The 21,006-nt window shown below is 44.2% G+C and overlaps 1 protein-coding gene across 2 annotated transcripts; it reads right to left on the bottom strand.

The window, feature by feature from the left end:
* Positions 1–2,170: 2,170 nt before the first annotated feature.
* LOC125365611 (olfactory receptor 1P1-like) lies at positions 2,171–10,617 on the bottom strand. 2 transcript variants are annotated; one of them, XM_048365791.1, is made up of 2 exons: positions 10,484–10,617; positions 2,171–3,341 (listed from the first exon to the last, which is right to left on the bottom strand). In XM_048365791.1, the coding sequence occupies exon 2, from the start codon at positions 3,230–3,232 to the stop codon at positions 2,288–2,290; it is 945 nt and encodes a 314-aa protein (XP_048221748.1). In that variant the 5' UTR covers positions 3,233–3,341; positions 10,484–10,617; the 3' UTR covers positions 2,171–2,287. The 2 variants fall into 2 exon arrangements, 1 of the variants encoding a protein (XP_048221748.1); XR_007213727.1 differs by lacking the exon at positions 2,171–3,341 and adding an exon at positions 6,728–7,025.
* Positions 10,618–21,006: the final 10,389 nt, after the last annotated feature.

Raw genomic sequence — 21,006 nt, 5'->3', positions numbered from 1 at the left:
CACTTGCCCAATATGGGTGAGACCCTGAGTTTGATCCTTAACACAAGACACTGTCCCCCACATTGTTGATTCTTTGCCAGGCCTTGCGACATACTTCTATAATCCTAGAATGCAGGAGGCTGAGCCAGCAGAAAGATGGCAAGTTTGAGCCAGCCAGGGATACACAGTGACTCTGTCCTAAGAAGGAGGAGGAAGAGGGAAGAGAGAAGGAACAGGAGGAAGAGGAGAAGAAGAAAAGGAAGAACAACAAAATATGTCTGGAGGCAAATAATATCACCTAGCTCTCAATTTATCTCTCAATAATTTAGAAATACAATATCCAACACTCATTCACAGATAAGTAGATACACAATGGAATAAGATTCCAAAAGCAAGAACTAACCAGTGAGGCACTGGTGGCTCAATCCTGGAATCCTAGCTACTCAGGAGGCTGAGACCTAAGGGTAGTGATTCGAAGCCAGTCTAGACAAAAAAATGTCCTCATCAGACTCTCATCTCCTACTAACCACTCAAAAACCGGAAGTGGAGCTGTGGTTCCAGTGGTAGAACACTAACCTTGTGCACAAAAGCTCAGAGACAGCACGTATGCCTCGAGTTCAAGCCTCAGAACTGCCACAAAACAAAACAACAACAAAACAACAAGAACTAACACGTGGGGGGGGGCATGTGGCAACTCCAAATAACATGATTATCATATACAGAATGAAAAAAGTAATGTTTATGCTTTAGAAAAGCAGCAGCAGCTGAGTTTTATTTTTGTTTTTTACAAACCAAATACTCACGAGCACTTAGACTACTTAAAAGAACAAACAAGACATTTCTGGATCTCCAGAAGTTATTTTGCAGTCCCTCCACCTCTACCATCACCTTTTGTGTTTAGTACTCCTGGGCCTCATTTTTTAGGCAAGTACTCTACCACTTGAGCCATGCCCCAGTCCTTTTTGTTCCAGTTTATCATACTAACTTTGCTTGGGTAAACCTAGAATCTGGATCCTCCTATCTCGACTTCCCAAGTAGTTGGGCCACAGGCATGTGCCAACACGCCCAGCTTATTTTTGGAATGGGCCACAGACTTTATTCTTCCTGCTTCCACTTTGGAGTAGTGGGGTCTTGTGGCCCTTTCCAGACACCATTCCCGCAAAGGCTTCCCTACACCATAGCTAAACTGAGTATTTCCTGTTGTTGGTAGTGGCTATTCCAACAGGTGTGGTAGAGACATTTCACTGTTGTGCAATCTCCTTTCTTATCAATGTAGTGTTTGATACAACTACCCTTTAAAATTGTTGTACTAGGTATATATTTGTGTTCCATTTTGCTGTATATGTATATATTATACTACATAATGAATGCATTGCACTTTATTTTAGTGATTTTGTATTATATATACTAATTTCTCCTACCCCACAATTTTGTGAGTAGTATTCTTTTTTTTTTTTTTTTTGCCAGTCTTGGGGCTTGGACTCAGGGCCTGAGCACTGTCCCTGGCTTCTTTTTGCTCAAGGCTAGCACTCTGCCACTTGAGCCACAGCGCTACTTCCAGCTTTATCTGTGTATGTGGTGGTGAGAAATCCAACCCAGGGCTTCATGCATGCAAGGCAAGCATATAAACAGCAACATAGTCTTTTATTGTCACAGGCATGACATACTGGACATATTTATACTTTAATACAACTGACAGTGCAGCAGACTTCACCCCAGGATCACAGCGTGTGAGCGAAGAGTTGAGCTATGATGTTAGGATGCAAGATTACTAGGGAATAGGAATTTTTCAGCTCCAAATTTTCTTTTTTTGGTTGTGTGTGGGGCTTGAACGCAGAGCCTGGGTACTGTCCCTGGACTTCTGTTGCTCAAGGATAGTGCTGTATCACTTTGAGCCACAGCTCCCCTTCCTGTTTTCTAGTAGTTAATTGGAGATGCGAGACTCATGGACTCTTCAATGCTTGAACTGGCTTTGAACCATGAGCCTCAGATCTCAGCCTCCTGAGTAGCTAGGATTACATGCGTGAAACACCAGTGCCTGGCTTCTAAAGTAATCTTATGAAGCCACTGTCAAATATGTAGTAGGATTAAAAAATAAATGCACAAGGAAGCAAACTCATAACAAGTGGACTTTAAAACCCAATATAACAACTTTCCACATTCCTCAATCACATCAAAGTCATGGAGGAGAGTCGAGGAGTGGCGCGGTGTTGGGCTTAAGACCTGAGATGTCTGATGGCGAAATCTCTGGAAGCCCCTCACCAGAGGAGGCTAGAGGATGCCTTCGAATTGTCTGAGGTTATGGGCATTAGGAGAAAGAGATTTTGCCCCCAAGCAGTCTGAGCAGTGCCCCTTTCATGTCTTTGTTCCGCAGGCTGTAAATGAAGGGGTTGAGCAGAGGCGTCACCACGGTGTACATGACAGCAGCAGCTGTGTCCTCCACCACGGAGTTGGAGGAAGAGGATGAAGGACACAGATAGGCCCTGATCACCGTCCCGAAGAACAGGGTAACCACGGCCAGGTGGGAGCCACAGGTCGAGAAGGCCTTGAGCCTTCCCTGTGCAGAAGGGACTCGGAGCACGGCGAAAGTAATGCAGATATAAGAAACCAAGATGAGCAAGAAGGGGATTAAGATGACCGCCCCTCCCAAGAAGAGAAGCACGAGCTCATTGACATGGGTGTCAGAGCAAGAGACCTTCATCAAGGGCTCCAGGTCACAGAAGAAATCGGGAATGATCTTCTTGGAGCAGAAGGAGAGCCGGAAGATGAGGAATGTGTGGGTCATGGCAACAAGATTTGTAAGGGCCCAGCAGGAAGTCACCATGAGCACACAGCGCCCCCGGCTCATGATGGTCATGTAGTGGAGAGGGTGACAAATGGCCACAAAGCGGTCATAGGCCATTGTGGCCAGGAGAAAGATGTCCATGTCCCCGAAGGTCAAGAAGAAGTAGAGCTGCACCAGACATCCTGCGTAGGAGATGGACCTGCTGTGGGTGTGGATGTTCGCCAGGGCCTTGGGCACTGTGGTGGAGGTGAACAGGATGTCCGCGCAGGACAGGCTGGCAAGGAAGAAGTACATGGGAGTGTGGAGACGGGTGTCTGCGCCGATGGCCAGGACAATGAGCAGATTCCCGGCCACCGTGATGGCGTACATCCACAGGAACAGCAGGAAGAGAAGGTGCTGCTGCTCTGGGCGCTCTGACAGCCCCCAGAGGAGGAACTCAAAGCTACTGCTCTGATTCTCTCCTGCCATGGGCCCAAGAGGCCAGACAGAGAGACAGACCTCCAGCGATTCCCCTTGAAAATGCTGGGAAATGGTTCATGTCAGATGATCAGTGGGCATGCCACTCCTTCTCTGACCTCTGGAGAAGAAAGAATGACAGCTCATTTGTAAAGATCCCCCACTATGTGCATGCAGGGTTTTATTTTTAAATTAAAGCCTACCAAATGCACGATTCTAAGAAAGTCCAGAAGACACAATTTCATGAAGTTGAAATCGACTTCCTGCTTGATGTCGAGCTCTGCCTGTCCTGAGTTGATTTGCCCCTACTTCTTTTCCTTTACTTGTGCTCTCCTAGAGTCACGAAGCTTTCACTCATGCGCTCACTTATTCACATACTCATTCAATGAAGATGAAGTACAACTCTGGACATGTGATGGTGTCAAGTAATAAAGCTGGGGGAATACTGAACCTTAGGGAAATTTTAACCTAGCAAGATGGATATAACTGACGACATTAAAGTTTTATAAAATTTCGCTTCAGAGTCTCTTATACATGCTGACATATATTCTTGAAGCCAAGTTGGACTTTTCTGATGTATTATTGCCCCAAATTCAATATTCTGACGACAAAAATGTTTATTAGCTTATTATTCATTCTACTAGAAATCAGTCTTCCACAAGCAATGTTTGGTAAACACCAATTAAGCTTGTTATTTTTCAAGGCATCAGAGAACCAGCAGAGAGGAAGTCATGGCATTGACTTTCCAGAACCTCAGATCTCTCTGTCTCTGTCTCTGTCACTCTGTTTCTCTCTCTCTCTGTCTCTTTTTCTCTCTCTCTCTCTCACACACACAGATGTGTTTACTGGGTGAGCCAGCTAGTATTCTTCTGAAATTAAATATAATTTCTCTTTTCAGGGAATAGCTAAAAATTGAATGATTAAAAAAGAGATGGTGATTAAAAACATAGAAACTTAATAAGAACCAAAGGCCATGATCTTCATGTTGAACAAAGGCAGAACTCAGAACAAAAAAGCATTAGGCAGTGTACAGTCTACCTTCTAAAAACAAGACCTATATGCACAGTTAAATTATTAAAAGTATAGTATTCATGAAATCTGTGTACCATGTAAAAAGTAGAAAATGTTTTTGAGGTAGAAGTTGAGGATGATGAAAGAAAAAGACATATAATAGTAAAAAGTACTATTTTGGTGTTGGTAGCTCATGCCTACAATCCTAGCTACTCATGAGGCTGTGATCTAGAGCACTGTGGTTCAAAGTCAGTTCTGATTTCAAAAAAGGGCACTCCCCAAGATAACCATGAGAAAGCTGGGCTGGTGGTATAGCTCAAATGGTAGACCACCATTCAAGCAAGCACAAGGTACTAAGTGAAGTTCAAACTCTAATACTGGCAAAAAGAATAAAAAAGACTTCAGTTTATGTCATTTCAAATTCTACTAGGTGATTAACAAGTAAGGTTAGAGAATACTAAAAAAAAAACATGCATGAAGACATGTGCATGTTCCAAGTTCTCATTGAACATACAGAGAAAAAACGGCATGCAGCAGAGAGAACTTCCAATAAGGACCTCAGAGTAGCAATAATTCAACGTATCATCTCATAGCACAATCACAAAATAAAAATGCCTTAAGGGCTCAGGACCTGCATAGCACCTATGCAGTTTTGGGTTCACACCTAATATCATCCCTACCACCACCATCAACTTTTGAATCCAAAGTATGTGTAAACATCTAAATTATTATTTTTCTTAGCAAGGGGATTTCATTTTGACATGTCCACATAGGCCCACAATGTTAATTATTCCAAGGGGTTTTTATCATGGCATTTCACACATGCAGATCTACTGCTCTCTAGTCAGATGGATCTCATTGCCCACTCTGACTTTTCCCAACTGCTACCTGCTAATCTCTCAACAGCTTTCAATGTTCTTGTTTTGTCCTCTTCATTCACTGGTGCAATGGATTCCAGTGTTGTTCTCACATTCTCAATTTCTAATCCTCTCAAACATTACACTGTACCCATGTAGATGTTTGTCTGTGATCCCATGTTTATTTATGTATGTTTATCTTTTAGTCATCACATTTGAGAGAAAACATACAACCTTTGTCCCCGATAATCACAGAGAAAGCAAGTGAAAGGAGGAACACAATTAGATAAAAGAAGAAATGACAGGGAGATTAAAGCTTTTTGAAAGCCATCAGACTACTTTGCATAAGTCCATGCAAGTAAATGTATAACGTGACATAAATATATTATCTCTGGAGAATGTAATATACCAAAAAAATAGCTTGAGAGGGGTGGGAAGTTCAAGTTAATTACATTGCAGAATAGGAAATAAGATCCCATTTATCTTTTTTTTTTTGGTGATAGAAATAACCCTCAAATCTCAAAGACACCTCCAATGCTTGAAAACAAAGGCTTGTTTACCCACTCATATTATGTGTAATCTGGATGTACCTTTGATTAATGCTGTTTCATGTGTTGTCTTTGTTCTGGGATCCAAGCCAGAGGAGCCACTTCTCTTTGGGATGGGACATGTCTTTCTTAGGAAAAAGAAGGGGGAAAAAAGCAAGAGAACTTAACAAAAATACAATGCTCCTTAAGACTTTGGCTTGGAATGAGCTGTGACTGCACTCAGGCACACAACTGGAGTGTCCAAGCCCCTTCCAGGAAAAGTAGCAAACAGCTGACAACAAAAACATAGTAGGGTGGTGGGCATAGTAGTGCATACCTGTAGTTCCTGGGGAGTCTGAGGCTGATCCTCTGAGCCCTGGAGATGGAGTTTGGCATGGACAACATAGCAAGTCCCATTTTAAAAAAAGGAACGAAAGAAGGAAAAAGAAAGGAAAAACAGTCCAGTTTCTCTGTCAAAGAGCTAAAGAAGTACCTGGATCCCATACTGCCACAGGAGAGTATGTCAAACACATAAAAGGCAGACAATCTCCTTTTTTGCCTGCTCAAACTATAGAAAGAAGAACAGCCCACAGTAGTTAATAGAGCATGAATAAACTGATGAGAAATGTACAAAAGCTAAAATCACAGAAGAAACCCCCCTTGAAAACTGATGTAAAACAATTCTCAGAAAGAGTCAACAGAACACCTAAAGAACATGACAAGTTTGACCCATGGGGGCCCTGCCAGGCACAAGAGGCTGATTCTATAGAAAAAATGGTACTCTCATCCTTAGGAATGCTGAAAAGGCACCTGACATCATTCCTGATTAAAATCATTAGTATATCAATGGAAGCTATCTTAAGAAGATAACCTATGTATATCTTTGTTTAAAAGCCAACCTCATAAAGATGAGACCTATGCTTAAGTCAAGACTAGAAAGATTAAAATTATTATTAGCATTGCATGGAGGGTTTTCCTGGGCTGGCTTTGAACCACGATCCTCAGGTCTCAAACTCCTGAGCAGCTAGGATTACAGGCGTGAGCCAGTGACACCAGCACCATGTAGTCTTTGAAGGGTAGGAAGCCCCACACATTTACATGTCCCAGGACTTATCAAGCTTCATGAAACACAAATCCACACATACAGAGAGCTTCCTGTCCAGGATGCTTTCAAATTTCTTTACCTTTCACCTGGTTTAACCTTTGTGATCCACCATGAGGAAGCCATTTTGAATCTCTAGTTACACTTGAGGAAATTGATGTCCAGAGTACTTGTCTAATACTGCTTTTAGGTGGTAAAATCAAGATTCAAACATTATTTCCCCAAACTTTATAAAACTTATGTATTTGTCTTCAGTCATGTCAAATCAATTCCTCCTTCTCATTTTCTGGGAGAACCCACAAGAAGCTCTATCATGAGGGAGGAGACAGATATTTCTAGAACAGTATGATATTGAATTGATACTGAATGATTAGTGTGTTTTCATTCCATGAATATTTGCCAAGTGTGAACTATGTATCTGTGGGTAGAGACTATTTGCCCAAAGAAGGTTGGAAACGAGAGATTTACATACACAGATTTTTCTCAATTTTAGCAACTACACTTTAGAAATAGGAATTCAAAAAATCACAGCAGCAGAATAGCAAAAAACAGAACTTTGCAAAATGCTACAAGCCTAAAGCCTATAGGAATAAAACTAAAATTGAATGAGGAAAAATTCCAAGATATAAAAAATTAAAAACAATTCTGTGTTCTTAGCTGAAAAAATTTATTATAAAAATTAGAACACTCTCCAAGTTGAAGTGTAAGTATACCCTTGTTTCTATTTTTTTTTTGGCCAGTCCTGGAGCTTGAACTCAGGGCCTGAGCACTGTCCCTGGCTTCTTTTTGCTCAAGCCTAGCACTCTGCCACTTGAGCCACAGTGCCACTTCTGGCCATTTTCTATATATGTGGTGCTGGGGAATCGAACCCAGGGCTTCATGTATATGAGGCAAGCACTCTTGCCACTAGGCCATATTCCCAGCCCCCTTGTTTTTATTTAATTACTAATAAACCCCACTTTGTTTCCCCAGTTACTGTCCATTTTATTGTATGTGTTGACTTCATGACAGCCCATGTTCAGACAGTCTTGTTTGGTTATTTGCTATTTTGCCTTTATTCTCTTCCTGCAACTGCATTTTCATTGCCAAAAGCACTAGCCAAGGCAGACAAGAAGCCCAATCTGTACCTATAACGTACTTTAATAAAGCCCCAGGAGCAGCAATGGGAACACAGGGTGCTTAGGACTCTTGAACATTAAAGGGATGGTGAGCTCAGCTTAGTGCAAGGGACTGCGCTCTGTGTCTGTGCAACAGACTGAGACTGAGAGCCCAGCAGCACAGCAGCCATGAGAACAGCTGAGGGGAGGAGGCCAGGACCCCGCAAGATGACAGATGCCAGGAGGTCACTGACCTCCGAGTGCTGGGTGCCCTAAGCTGGACTAAGGACACAGCACATCTGACTGAAAGCCTGGGTCGGCCAGATCATCATCACCCCCTAGAAAGGGGCGTTTACTGTACAGTGAAGCTGAACCCAGGGCTCCTGCCAGGGCTATCCTGCAGAGGCTGCAGGGGGAGGGCGAAGGTCAGGGACATGAGGGAGGGGGTCTGCCTTCAGTGAGTCCTAGAGGGGTTCTGACCTGGAATATCCCAAATCACCTCAAGAGAACAAGAGCGAGAATATCACAGACGTTTCTCCTCTGGGTTGGCTTTGAATTTCTATACTCAGATCCCAGCCTCCAAGTGGCTAGGATTACAGGGGTGAGGCCCACAGCACTTCCCTCTTTTGACTTGGGTTGCTGTGGTCTGGAGAAGGGCTGTGCAGAGCTTCCACTGGGACCACATCGCCACCTGCTGGCCAGCTGATTGGGTCCCTCTCTCACCGACACTCCAACAGAGTCTGTGCCTCTCTTCTGACTTCTTTCCCTCATGCCAGCCCCACCTCAAGTCTCTTCATACCTGACCTCCCAGTGGTGTCCTCATATCTGACCCCCATTGTCTCCTTGTGTCTGACCCTTATTCTTGTCATCATCCATCTGACCCAGGTCCGCTGTCTTAGAACCAAATGTGACATTTTTCAATTCTCCTCCACTTAGCTTGGGACTTGAATTATTGCTTCTGCTTGGAACCTTCCTCCCCTCCATCCCTTTATTATTTTTTTTTATTTATTTTTTTTTTTGGCCAGTCCTGGGCCTTGGACTCAGGGCCTGAGCACTGTCCCTGGCTTCTTCCCGCTCAAGGCTAGCACTCTGCCACTTGAGCCACAGCGCCGCTTCTGGCCGTTTTCTGTATATGTGGTGCTGGGGAATCGAACCTAGGGCCTCGTGTATCCGAGGCAGGCACTCTTGCCACTAGGCTATATCCCCAGCCCCCCTCCATCCCTTTATTGAATACCTATTGATCTCTTAGTTCACAACACTAGCGTCCCGAAGAGGCTTTTTGCATCTCACTGAGTATTGTGACATAACACTTCACCACCCCAGTTACCACTGTCATTGGTCAGTTTGGCTTCGCCAGTAGACTGATGTTTTCTGTGAGACAGGTCCCTGTGTGTTGATGACCACTGTGCCCGAGCTAATGTGGCCCTGGAGCTGTTCAACACACACAGGACGCCTGAATGAGTGTGTGAGCACTGGCTTGCCGCTTGGCCTCTGCCTGCTGTCCTCAGAAAGCTGAAGGGCATAAGGAAGTAAACAGAACACATTGCTCAATGCCCTGAAGTCATGTGGAGGGGTGCATGGAGGTACAATTCACCCACCCTGTATTATAAGCCAGAAACAGGATACAATCTGAACCTGGGTACAATGAATCAACAACAGGCTTGCTTTGATGAACAAATACCCTCAATTCCCACCCAAACCTAATGCAAAGAATTCATTCCTCCAGGAAAGGATTTGTCTCTGGGACATACCACACCGTGCTCAGCTCCTGAGTGAACCCACAAGGGTGAGAGGAGGAAATCCGCAGCCATCCTGAAAGGCTGACCTGGAATTTCCCCCGTGTGAAGGGAAAACTTTCTTCCCTTACCTGTACTCCAGCTCCTGGCAATGGCCCCACACCAAGCCATCCTCCTTGTATGGGAAATTTTTGGGCCATTGGGACCTGTGCAGCCTCCCTCACAGGTGCTTGCCCATCACCTGTGCTCGGTAGCCCTCACCAGGGTGTCTTCTGACTGCAAAGGCTGTATCGGGATCTCCTAGTATTTGGTTGGGAAGACTTAATGCTATTTCCTCTCTTCACCTGGTACAATTGCCAGGGTCTCACTGAACTTTCCTTGTCACATGACAGGACTTTACATCTTTCTTTCCTTCCTTCCTTCCTTCCTTCCTTCCTTCCTTCCTTCCTTCCTTCCTTCCTTCCTTCCTTCCTTCCTTCCTTCTTTCCTTCCCTTCCTCCCTCCTTCCCTCCCTCCCTCCTTTCCTTTCTCTGTTCTCTTTCTTTCTCTTCCTCTCTTTCTCTCTCTTCTCTCTTTGTGTGTGAATCCTAGGGCTTGAACTCAGGGCCTGGGTGCTGCCTCTGAGCTTTTTTGCTCAAAGCTAGTGCTCTACCACGTGAGCCACATCTTCACTTTGGGTTTTTTTGGTGACTTTCCTGCCCAGGCTGGATTTGCACCATGATCCTCCGGCCTCAGCCTCCTGAGTAGCTAGGAATGCAGGTATGATCCACCTGTGCCTGGCTGATGAGTCTCTTCTATCTCCTTCATTCAGGTTCTTTGGAGATGGATCAGACCTTATTTACATCTCCTCTCCCCGGATTTTGGATGTACTAGTTTTGAGGTGATGAACAGGAGCCCTCTATGGTTGCATCCCACCCCCATGGCGACACTTACCATGCTAGCCACATCCATCTCAGCCACCATCACAATGACCCGTGCCACTGGCTCACTGGAACTTGGTGTGGAAAGGCTGCCTGTGTACTGTGAGCTTGTCCCTTTCAGGTACAGTCTGGTAACAAGCTCATGGCTTCCTCCTCTGGTGGCCCAGGGCTGTTCCACAGGCTGTCTGCAGCACGGCCGGGTTCTGTTCATTAACATCGGGAACTCTGTAACAGCCCCAGGGTCCCAGGCCTGGGCTCTAAGAAGAGTCACTTTAGACTTTATTTCCCACATAGTAGCAGTGTGAGCTTCCACGTGTCCTGTGGGAGGCTGGAGCTCAATAATTGTCCTAAGCCCTACACATTCCCACAGGAGCAATTTCTTGGGAGGAAGAAGGATATAGTCCAGTGATATTGGCCTACCTCCAGGAAACATTACTAATTGACTCTTTCTTAGACTGAGCTATCCACCAAAAAGCACCCCTCCTTTTCTCCTAGACATCTGGAATATCACCCTTTAAATTTAATCATGGTAGGCCTCTGCTAAAGCTATTCATTGGGTGGACTTCTTATGTAAAGAGAATAACTCCTTAAGACAGGCATGTATGAAGTCCTTGTCATTTTCATTGCAGCATAATTTTTCTTATAGTCTTCAATCATGGAAACATGTCAAACGACATAGAAACCAACTTTAAAGGTCCTTATTGGCCACCTGTGAGACATTAGCATAACAAAATTATGATAGTAAAGAATTATGACTCCAAGGCTGGTGCTGGTGGCTTATGCCTGTAATCCTAGCTACTCAGGATGCTGAAATCTGAGGATTACATTTTGAAGCCAGTCCAGGCAGGCAAAATCTGTGAGGCTCTTATCTCTAATTAATCACCAAAAGCCAGAAGTGGAGCTGTGCCTTAAGTGATAGAGCACCAGCCTTAAGTAAAAATGCCAAGTGAAAGTGGGAGGTCCTGAGTTCAAGCTCCAGTACTGGTACACACGCATAAAACCTAACTCCAAGAAGAAAATAAAAATAAATACATCATGCTGATATAAATGAAAGGCATGATAGAATTTAAAAAAATATTGCATTTGTTTAGACTCAGAGATGACAGATTGCAACTGCTCACATTTCTAGACCTCCATGAACTAGATGCAAAACCTCATCTATGTGCTACAAGGAGAGTCAGGCAAGTTAGTAAGCCAGGGGAGATCACCAGCAAAAGAACAATTAGTGCTAGAGAAAACAAATTAAAATGTTGATCTTTAGATCTATAAAACAGAGAAAAGTTTGCTGCAGTGGAGCCGAGTGGCTCTGTGGAAACAAGACCTGATCTGCGTCATGCCTAGACTCACTGCATGTTGTGGTAAGAGCCACCCCCGTGCCACCTTGCAAACCAAACACCAGCCTGGGGCACAAAGCACAAGCCAGCAAGCCTTCTCTTGGCCTGATGGCTGGCAGCCAGTGACGGTATGATGGATGGCAGCCCAGGGCACAAGAGTCCTTTGAAACTGTGGTCCTTATGCAGGGAAAACATTGGTAAACACTTGCTGGTTAAATATTTTTTCTCACATTAAAAAAATTAGTATCCATTAGCTGAACATGAGAGTTGTGTCTCTATGTGTACAATGTACCTTGATCAGATTCACCTCTCCAGTCCCCTGCCACCCCCCACGCCTCTGCCCCTGCCCCACTCTCTACTTCCCAAACCAGCCTTCCACCAGTCCCCACATCAGAACCTGCTTATATGCCTGTCTTTCATCTGTAAGTGTATGCTAATTGTTCAAAGGGTTTTTGCCATGCTATTTCACCCACACATGTAAGATATTTTAATCAGGTTGTCTCATTCATTCATAGTAGCCCCTTTATCACGGTACAATTCCTCTGTCTCATGGTGCACTCAATAAATACAACATAGAATTCAATAGATTCTGAGGTGGACACATAGATTCTTATATGCATACTTAGGGGACTTCATTAAATCCATGTCCTGAGCAGAGACATTATCTGGACATAGACAATTCATAACAGAACCATCAGGATGATGTGATCTGAGACTTATCTAGAGGAGAATATAGTTCAGCAAACATTTAACCATCTACTGTGGACAGAGATTGGTGGATATGGAGAGGTGCTGCATGACTTGTAGTGAGACAGGAAGTGGATAGGCAGTCGGGAAGAGGTGCAGAGACAGTCAACAGGAGCAAAACAAATGACAACAGTTACTAAGTGCGAAGCTCATGCAGGTATTGTTGAATAATTTCTCAGCTGGAATTCACTCAGCTCCCAACTTTGTGAGGCTGTTGTTGCTGCCATAGCCACTATCATGCTTATTTCAGTGAGTTTCATAATGGCCCAAGGTCAATTACAGTCAGGAAGTGAGTTGCCTGCCAGGGCTCACCATACAGGTGACACATGCATAAAGAGGGATAAGGAGCACCTAGGTGCTCTAAATCACTAGAAAATTGGGGAGCCTACTACTATCAGCCTGTAGGATTAAAGCAAGAGTGCTCATGCATGAATTTTCCTAAAGTCAAATGCTAGGGAAAAGATGGCAGGTAATGTTTTAATTTACCGCACTAAACAGAAGAAACCCTCAAGCATGGGCTGGTAAAATGACCAAGAGCTCAACCATACTGTTAACCTATGCATGTTCCTGGAGGGGAACCCAGGTAATGCTGAAGAGCAGAGGAGAAGAGCAATGCCTGAACAAAGTGATGGGCAAGGTCAGCCCTGAGCTTGGGCCCTGGAGACACAAGTGCCAGGAAACCCTGGGTTACTCTTGGGACATACTGTGTCCCCCTAGGAAACAGCCACATGAGTTTCTAGGACTCTCAGCAATTACTCTGACTTTGACCTGAGTGAAGATCTGGGAGCCACAGGTTCAGAAGACTTTATAACCTTAGGTTGCTCCATGATGTATGTCCTGGGCTGCATCCATCACTGATGAGTGGAGAGTGACTCTCTGCTCAGACTTGCCCAGCCCCCTTAAGGAGATGCTAGCCTCCATCCAGACAACTCCTTCCATCCCTTCTTCCCATGGGGAAGAAACCAGGCACTCCTCTTTCCAGTCCATCCCGCTGTGTCTTCTCCACCTCAGCCTCATGGCGGTGAAGTGCCACCATTTGAAATACCCATAGCCCTACAGTAATGTGTGCACTTCCAGCCTGGCTGCCTTCACTTCCCTTGTGAGGTAGATGTGAAGGCCACAGGGCCAGGAGCCTTTATGACAAGGTCTGTGCTGACTCCTCAGGTGTTTGTGGGTGGATGCTGGAGAGATTATGACATCAGCACGAAGTAACTGAGCACCAGGACCCACACCCAGCCAGCCGCTCCCTTGACCTCTCAAGTCCCCACAAGGTGAGTAAATTACTGTATTATTTCATTGGATGTTTCTTATCAGGTGAAGTAGACTGACAGAAGTCCCACAGAGAGATATCAGTAAAACTTGGATACAATTGTCTGTCTGAGTCCAGCACCCAAGTCCTTAAGATGCAATGGACAGATGGTAAAGTGAGAGAATCTACTCTGAATGCAGACCTAAATAGAGAGTTCCCTCAGTCCTCAGCTCTATGATTGTCCTGATGTATACGTCCTACCTCCTCCTCCTCCTTCTCACTTTCCTCTTTCTCTTGCTTCTTCTTCTTCTTTTTTTATTTGTAGTACTGGAGCTTGAACTCAGGGCCTTACTTATGCACATCTGGCACTTCAACATTGAGCCTCATTACTAGTCTGGCCTTCTTTCTTAATTAATGGAGATGGAGTCTTGGTGGGTTGTTTTTGCCTAGACTGAGGCATTGGTCCTCCTGGTCTCAGGATCCTGAGTAGCCAGGGTTACAGGTGAGCCACTGGTGCCTGTTTCCTTTCATTATTGAGCTCTATTTTATACCACGAGCTCCATTTTACATTGTAGTTATTCTTATAAGCCAACTTCAGTGAAAAGGCTGCAACATTCATTATCCACTCAACAAATGTGCTCAAATGTCTGTACTCACACTAAATGGAAACTTAGATAACTTTATTGCCACAAAACATCAGTGGAACCCTGGGCCACTCTACTAATTGTTACAGCTTAATGAATACTAAAGTCCTTGCTTTAGATAAACTCCTCTACAATAAAACCACAAACATCTTTTGCAGTCTGATTGCTGTCCTTTCCCTGTCCTGATCTAAATTCTCTGCTTTTTTTTTTTTTTTTTTTTGGCCAGTCCTGGGCCTTGTTCTCAGGGCCTGAGCACTGTCCCTGGCTTCTTCCCGCTCAAGGCTAGCACTCTGCCACTTGAGCCACAGCGCCGCTTCTGGCCGTTTTCTGTATATGTGGTGCTGGGGAATCGAACCTAGGGCCTCGTGTATCCGAGGCAGGCACTCTTGCCACTAGGCTATATCCCCAGCCCCTAAATTCTCTGCTTTGATAAAGATGTATACCACGTTTGCCTATATTTTCCCTCTACCACTCGAACACTTTGTCCTTGTGTTTTTTCCATGGTATGTGACTTGGAGTTCATCTTTAACTCATGGATAGAAAGTGAGTGATTTTTAAGAAACAGACACATTCACAACTGCATATTAAAACATATATTTTCAGTGTGGTAAATGGACATCTTTACAAGCAAGCCTGCTTCAGAAAGGGAGCACAGAGATAAAAGAATAGTAGTTAGAGTTTGAGGATTGGATGACTTACTGAATGCCTAAAAGCCTACAATATATTTTCCTGGAATTAGAAAAGAACTGGAGTTGAGACAAATATTAAAAAGAAAATACCTATGTGGAAAATGGACTGTGCAACCTGTGGGCAGAGATGGAAAGGGGAACTGGGGAAAGTGAAGAAAGGGGGTAATGTTGTCCAAAAAGAAATGTACTAATTACCTGCCTTATGAAATGGTAATCCCTCTGTACAACACCTTAATAAGAACAATAAAATTGCATTTAAAAAATAGCTAAAAAAGAAAATACAGCAGTTGAAGAGCCTGATAGGGAAAAATGTCTGATTAAAAAGGATGGGAGTGGACAAACACGCTTGTTCTGGGTCTTGAGAGAATGGGAATAAGATGGAGGGGACTTACGGACATGCTGGAAAGCAGCAAGGAAACATTCCTTCATGGGTCTTGTGGATTTTGTGAATGGTTTAAGAAGTCATATCCTACCCTGTTATCATGCACATAGCTTTGTATAATTTTATTTTGAAGTTTTGTTTTACAACCCTTGGAGAATTATTTTTATGTGTTATTTTCTATAGCTACAGAGCCCATTTTCATATGACTCTTTGATGGTCAGTCGATCATTTTTTTGTGGCTATTTCTAAACCTGTCCATATCATAAATTACATTTAGCAAAGACTTCATCTCTGCTTGGTTCCTCAAGTCTGTTCCATTGGGTAGTCTCATGGTGTGTCTCAGCCTGTACTTTATGAAGTTTGAATTATTACAATATGCCATGCCATTTTTTTGGTGCCAGTCCTGGGGCTTGAACTCAGGACTTGCAGATGGTTTCTAAGCTTTGTTTTAGTTTTTGGCTCAAGGCCAGCACTCTGCTACTTGGGCCTCAGATCCACTCCCAGTGTGTGTGTGTGTGTGTGTGTGTGTGTGTGTGTGTGTGTGTGTGTGTGTTTGTGTATATATATTATTTATGTGTATATATATAATTTTTTTTGGTTAGTCTTTTTTTTTTTTTGGCCAGTCCTGTGCCTTGAACTCAGGGCCTGAGCACTGTCCCTGGCTTCCTTTTGCTCAAGGCTAGCACTCTGCCACTTGAGCCACAGCACCACTTCTGGCCATTTTCTGTATATGTGGTGCTGGGGAATTGAACCCAGGGCCTCATGTATACGAGGCAAGCTCTCTTGCCATTAGGCCATATCCCCAGTCCTTGGTTAGTCTTATTGGAGATAACAGTCTCATGGACTTTCCTACCTAGCCTGGCTTCAAATTGTGATCCTCTGATCCCAGCCTTCTGAGTGGCTACCCATGTCTAAGAGCAGTATTTTTTTTTTTTTTATGTATTTGTTTTAGAACACAGACTTGCTGAAGTCTCTGCCTAGATTTCTCTTGGTCTTCTTTGAAATTATTCATATTTTCTGGGAATTCTTTTCTTTTCTTTCTTTCTTTCTTTCTTTCTTTTTTTTTTTTTGGCCAGTCGTGGGCCTTGGACTCAGGGCCTGAGCACTGTCCCTGGCTTCTTCCCGCTCAAGGCTAGCACTCTGCCACTTGAGCCACAGCGCCGCTTCTGGCCGTTTTCTGTATATGTGGTGCTGGGGAATCGAACCTAGGGCCTCGTGTATCCGAGGCAGGCACTCTTGCCACTAGGCTATATCCCCAGCCCCTCTTTCTTTCTTTTTTGGACCCAGGGCCTGAGCACCGGTCCTGGCTTCTTTTTGCTCAAGGCTAGCACTCTACCTCTTGAGCTATAGCGCCACTTCTGGCTTTTTCTGTGTATGTGGGGCTGAGGAGTCAAACCCAGGACTTCATGCATGTCAGGCAGCCAGGACTCTATTGCTAAACCACATTCCCAGCCCCTGTGGATTCTTCATTTTCTTTTCATTCCAATTCTTTTTTTTTGAACAGGAATCAAAATGTTGGAGCTGTATTTTTTGTTAGACATATAAAAAAAGACAAAGTATAACACAGTAAATCATTTTATATAACATGAACTTAGAGTTTTCAAATTAATCATGATCTGGATAAAAATGTCTTTTCAACAAAATACGGAATGACAGGTGTGGCATCCCAGCGGGAGTCGGGCGGGCTGCGCGCCTCGGGCCGGTCCCCCTCCAGCGCAGGACCAGGGAGCATTGCTGAAAGGCAAATGACAGCTTTCTGGTGCAGCAGTTTGCACTCTCAGACACCAATGGAGGAAGCAATCCTCTGGGTTAGTCCTCTGTAGGTAAGTGTGGCCCAGATGACACCCGTGCGCGTGAGTCTGCTGGGCACACAGGCACAGCAGGTAGTCTTGAGCTGAGAACGTCAGGAAAGTTCCCTGATGAAGGTTCAGTGTTGGTATCAAAAGTTAAACACAAATTCTCAGAAGAAAATCTCTATGGCCTGTGGAATCTTGTCAAATGCTTGCTTGATGCATGTACCTCCATTTCATTACTTTTGTATTCATTTAATTCTTTACGAATTGCTGCCTTATCTGCCGCTGACAGCCGTGTCCAGGGCTTGTCCGCCCTCCGGTCATAGTCCTGGGCTTTTGCTACTTCCACATAATCACTGAAACGTATCAGGATTTTTCTGTCTCTTAACTCATCAACAGTGGGCCTCTGGTTAAGCTTTCTTGTTAGTCTTTGCTTGATTTCTCGTCTCTCTTCCTTCTCTGTCTGATCGTTCCTTTGTTTCAGGATGTTCCTCCTCTCCAGCTCCTCCAGGGCGGGTCTCTGGCTCAGCCGTCTGCGGAAAAACACCAAGATCACCTTCTGCACCATGGTGTGGCTGCGGGCACAGTCCGCCGGCTCGCTGGGCGGGCGCCCCCTCCCCTGAAGACGCCTCCTCCCGAGCCTCCGGAGGGGGCGCAGCGCGGGGCCTCGCCTCCCGCCGGGGAGCGAGCGCTGCCGTCACCGGGTCCCGCAACGTGCGGGGGACGCGCGGGTCCTCATTCTCCACGCCGCGCCCGCCCGGCACCCAGCACCCAGCACCGCGCGGTGTGCGCGGCCGCGCGGAGGGCGGAGGGCGGAGGGCTCCAGTGATCCTCCCGCCCGGGCCGGCCGGGCGAGGCTGGGCGCCCCCAGACCGCAGGGCCTCGGGCGTCTGGAGATCCCAGCTGCCGCGGGAGGGACGGACGGGGAGACCAGGGAGACCAGCCCGGAGCTCTGCTTCCCGCCCAGCCCGCCAGGCTGCTCAAGGGTCTTCATTCCAATTCTTACATGGCAAAACTTGTTCTTCTAGTCTTTTAACATAGAGGGAAATCCTTCAGATGTTTCTTACAGAGACTATTGTTTGATATTTCTCTTTTTTTTTTTTTGTCTTTTTTATTGTCAACGTGAAGTACAGAGGGGTGGGTTACAGTTTTATATGTAAGGCAGTGAGTACATTTCTTATCCAACTTGTTATATTCTCCCTCATTTTCCCCCTTGCTCCCCACTCCCCCTTTCTATCCCCCCCCCATAAGTTGTACAGTTGTTTACTCAAAATGGTTTTGTAAGTATTACTTTTGGAATTGTAAAAATTTTTATTGTCAAGGTGAAGTACAGAGTGGTTACAGTTACATATGTTAGGTAGTAAGTACATTTCTCATCCAATTTACAGATTATTTTTTAATCACTTCTGTTTTTTTTTTTTAAAAGAAGTTATCTTTGAGTAGTCCTATAAAGGGGCTTCAATTCCACAAATCATTTTTATAGGTACAATGCATCTTGGTCAATATCACCTCATAGAGACTATTAATCCTCATTATTCATGTGGATCTGGGGCTATATCTCTTGTACTAAAGAAGAAATTCACCCCATTCCCACCCTCAATGCCTACCCAATCCACATTGCAGGCCACAAGGGACCACACAGTACAAAGCTCTTACTTTTCTTTTGCTCTCTCTCTCTCTCTGAATAGATTTTTAACTTTATGTTTGTTTATAACTTCTATGGACTTTAATAGAAATGAGACTAATCCACATCAGCTTAGTATGATATGTAACAAGAGTCCAGCTCTGAAACCTGCCTCCTTGTTGTAGAGATAACCATAGTCTTTGAGCCCTCCAGGTCTGCCGAACCCTTCAACCTGGGATACTGTGATTTTTGTGAAGAAGGGAGAGTCTTAAGAAACAAAACCAAACTACCTTAGGTACATAGATAAGAAAGCATATCATAATTAGTCGTGACAAAAATAATTGGATCTACTCTCCAAATGCTTAGTGTGTAATTTGCATCTCTACTAGGAGAAACACTAAGATTTATTTTTGGTTGAATTCAGCATAAATTTAATCAATTTTTTAGTAGATAGAAAAAATACTGAATTACCTATGTACCCACCATTATGATTGCAAACTCATCACAAAATATAGAGGTGCTTAAATAGAAAAAGACAATATATTCCTTCCATGAAACAGTCCAAGCAGGTAATGTTAGTGGTGGATAGCTTTCCTGATGTGGAGAACCAGGGGTACACACTCATCCCACTAAACCATGGACATAGGAGAGAGTGTGAGGGAGGCCCACCTCTGGAATGCCTTTGTGGGTGCAACTCACTGAAAGGGAGCCTGGGAAATGTAGTTAACTCAGTGTTCAAGCAAGAGAAGGACACCATAAATCTAGCAAAGCAGTTATACTAGACTCTGCTCTGTAATTCTTATGCCGGAGAGGGCAAAATGGGTCAAAGAAGAAGGAACCTGTGGTAGAGCAGTTGCAAGAGCATTCCAATATTCAGGAAGAAATGCATGCTGGTCTACGGTAAAGCACTTGGGCAGCAAGTGGAGCACAGAGTAATCCAATCATTAATTTCAATGAAAGAATAAGAGCAGGTAGATGTTCCAGAAAGAGATAAATCTGGTAATTATGCTTGTGTGCATATGAGATGTGGGGAATGCAAAGAATAAGCAAGCATTGGACTCAAATAATATTGAGCACAAACTGACCTTGGGAAGAAGTGACCAATACTCCACAATAGTCATTCTGGAGGAGAGGAGCAATATATGCTCTTCCCTCTGCCAAATCTTGTAGATTTAGGCTGTGTGTTGCAGAGTGTGTGGTTGGGTCAGTCATGTTGGCAGGGTGCCTGGACATGGAAATGTGGTGAAGAGAGAGCTCTCAAGCCTCCAGAAATACACATGGGAGTGTACTAAGCATTTAGAGCCATTATGGAGATGTGTGAACCATGCAAAAAGCAAAACAAAACAGGAAAGGAGAGAACAACATTGTGATTGTGGTTATGCATATTTGAGTCTTTTCCAAACAGAGTGTCCATTAACGGAGGTGTAATAATCAGCCTTCTAAATGAAGCACCTGGGGAGAAACTTCAGCAGGGTCATTTTGATAGTGCCAAAATCTAGTAATCTTGTGTCTTACCACCTACCAGAGTAGACCCCTAGTATTTCCTGGGGTCTGGAGTTACTAAAGACTGGTTGAAGGAACAACTCATAGCATTCTTTGCACTAGAAAATGTTGTCAAAGATTCCAAAATGCTATCTTCACCTGATCATGAATAATAAGTCAAGTGTATGATTCCAGCTTCACTAAGATATTCTAAGATTCTTGAGAGCTGAGAATGTGTCTTAGGTATGGAATGGATAGATAATGTACTTTATTTCTCCCATGCTCATGATTTCCCTATGAGCTGTAAGAATACTCTAGGTCCTAGAATATGAATGAAAATTAGAGATGGCTAGGTTCTCATGGGAAAGGTTATCTACCTCTGATTTATAGATTGCTCATTCTGGGTAGGAATGCAAAAACATTTACTCCTGGTGTTAAACAGAAAGTTCTCTCCAAACTGTGGGGAGTTCATAAACTCAAGGGTAGAGAAGGCTGACTTTTTGAGTAAAATATCTTGGCAATGAAGGATTATAATACTCATTAACTACATGAATGATTCTGAATTTCTTTCTCCTTCCATGCTGAAGAAGCC

Source organism: Perognathus longimembris, chromosome 17 (genome assembly GCF_023159225.1).
Source record: "Perognathus longimembris pacificus isolate PPM17 chromosome 17, ASM2315922v1, whole genome shotgun sequence".
Classification (NCBI taxonomy): Eukaryota; Metazoa; Chordata; class Mammalia; order Rodentia; family Heteromyidae; genus Perognathus; species Perognathus longimembris.
Note: the sequence above shows the minus strand (reverse complement) of the source record. Positions and strands in the feature narration are given on the sequence as shown.

Excerpts from the sequence above, each read along its gene's own strand:
- LOC125365611 (XM_048365791.1), bottom strand. The coding sequence starts at position 3,232 with ATGGCAGGAGAGAATCAGAGCAGTAGCTTTGAGTTCCTCCTCTGGGGG.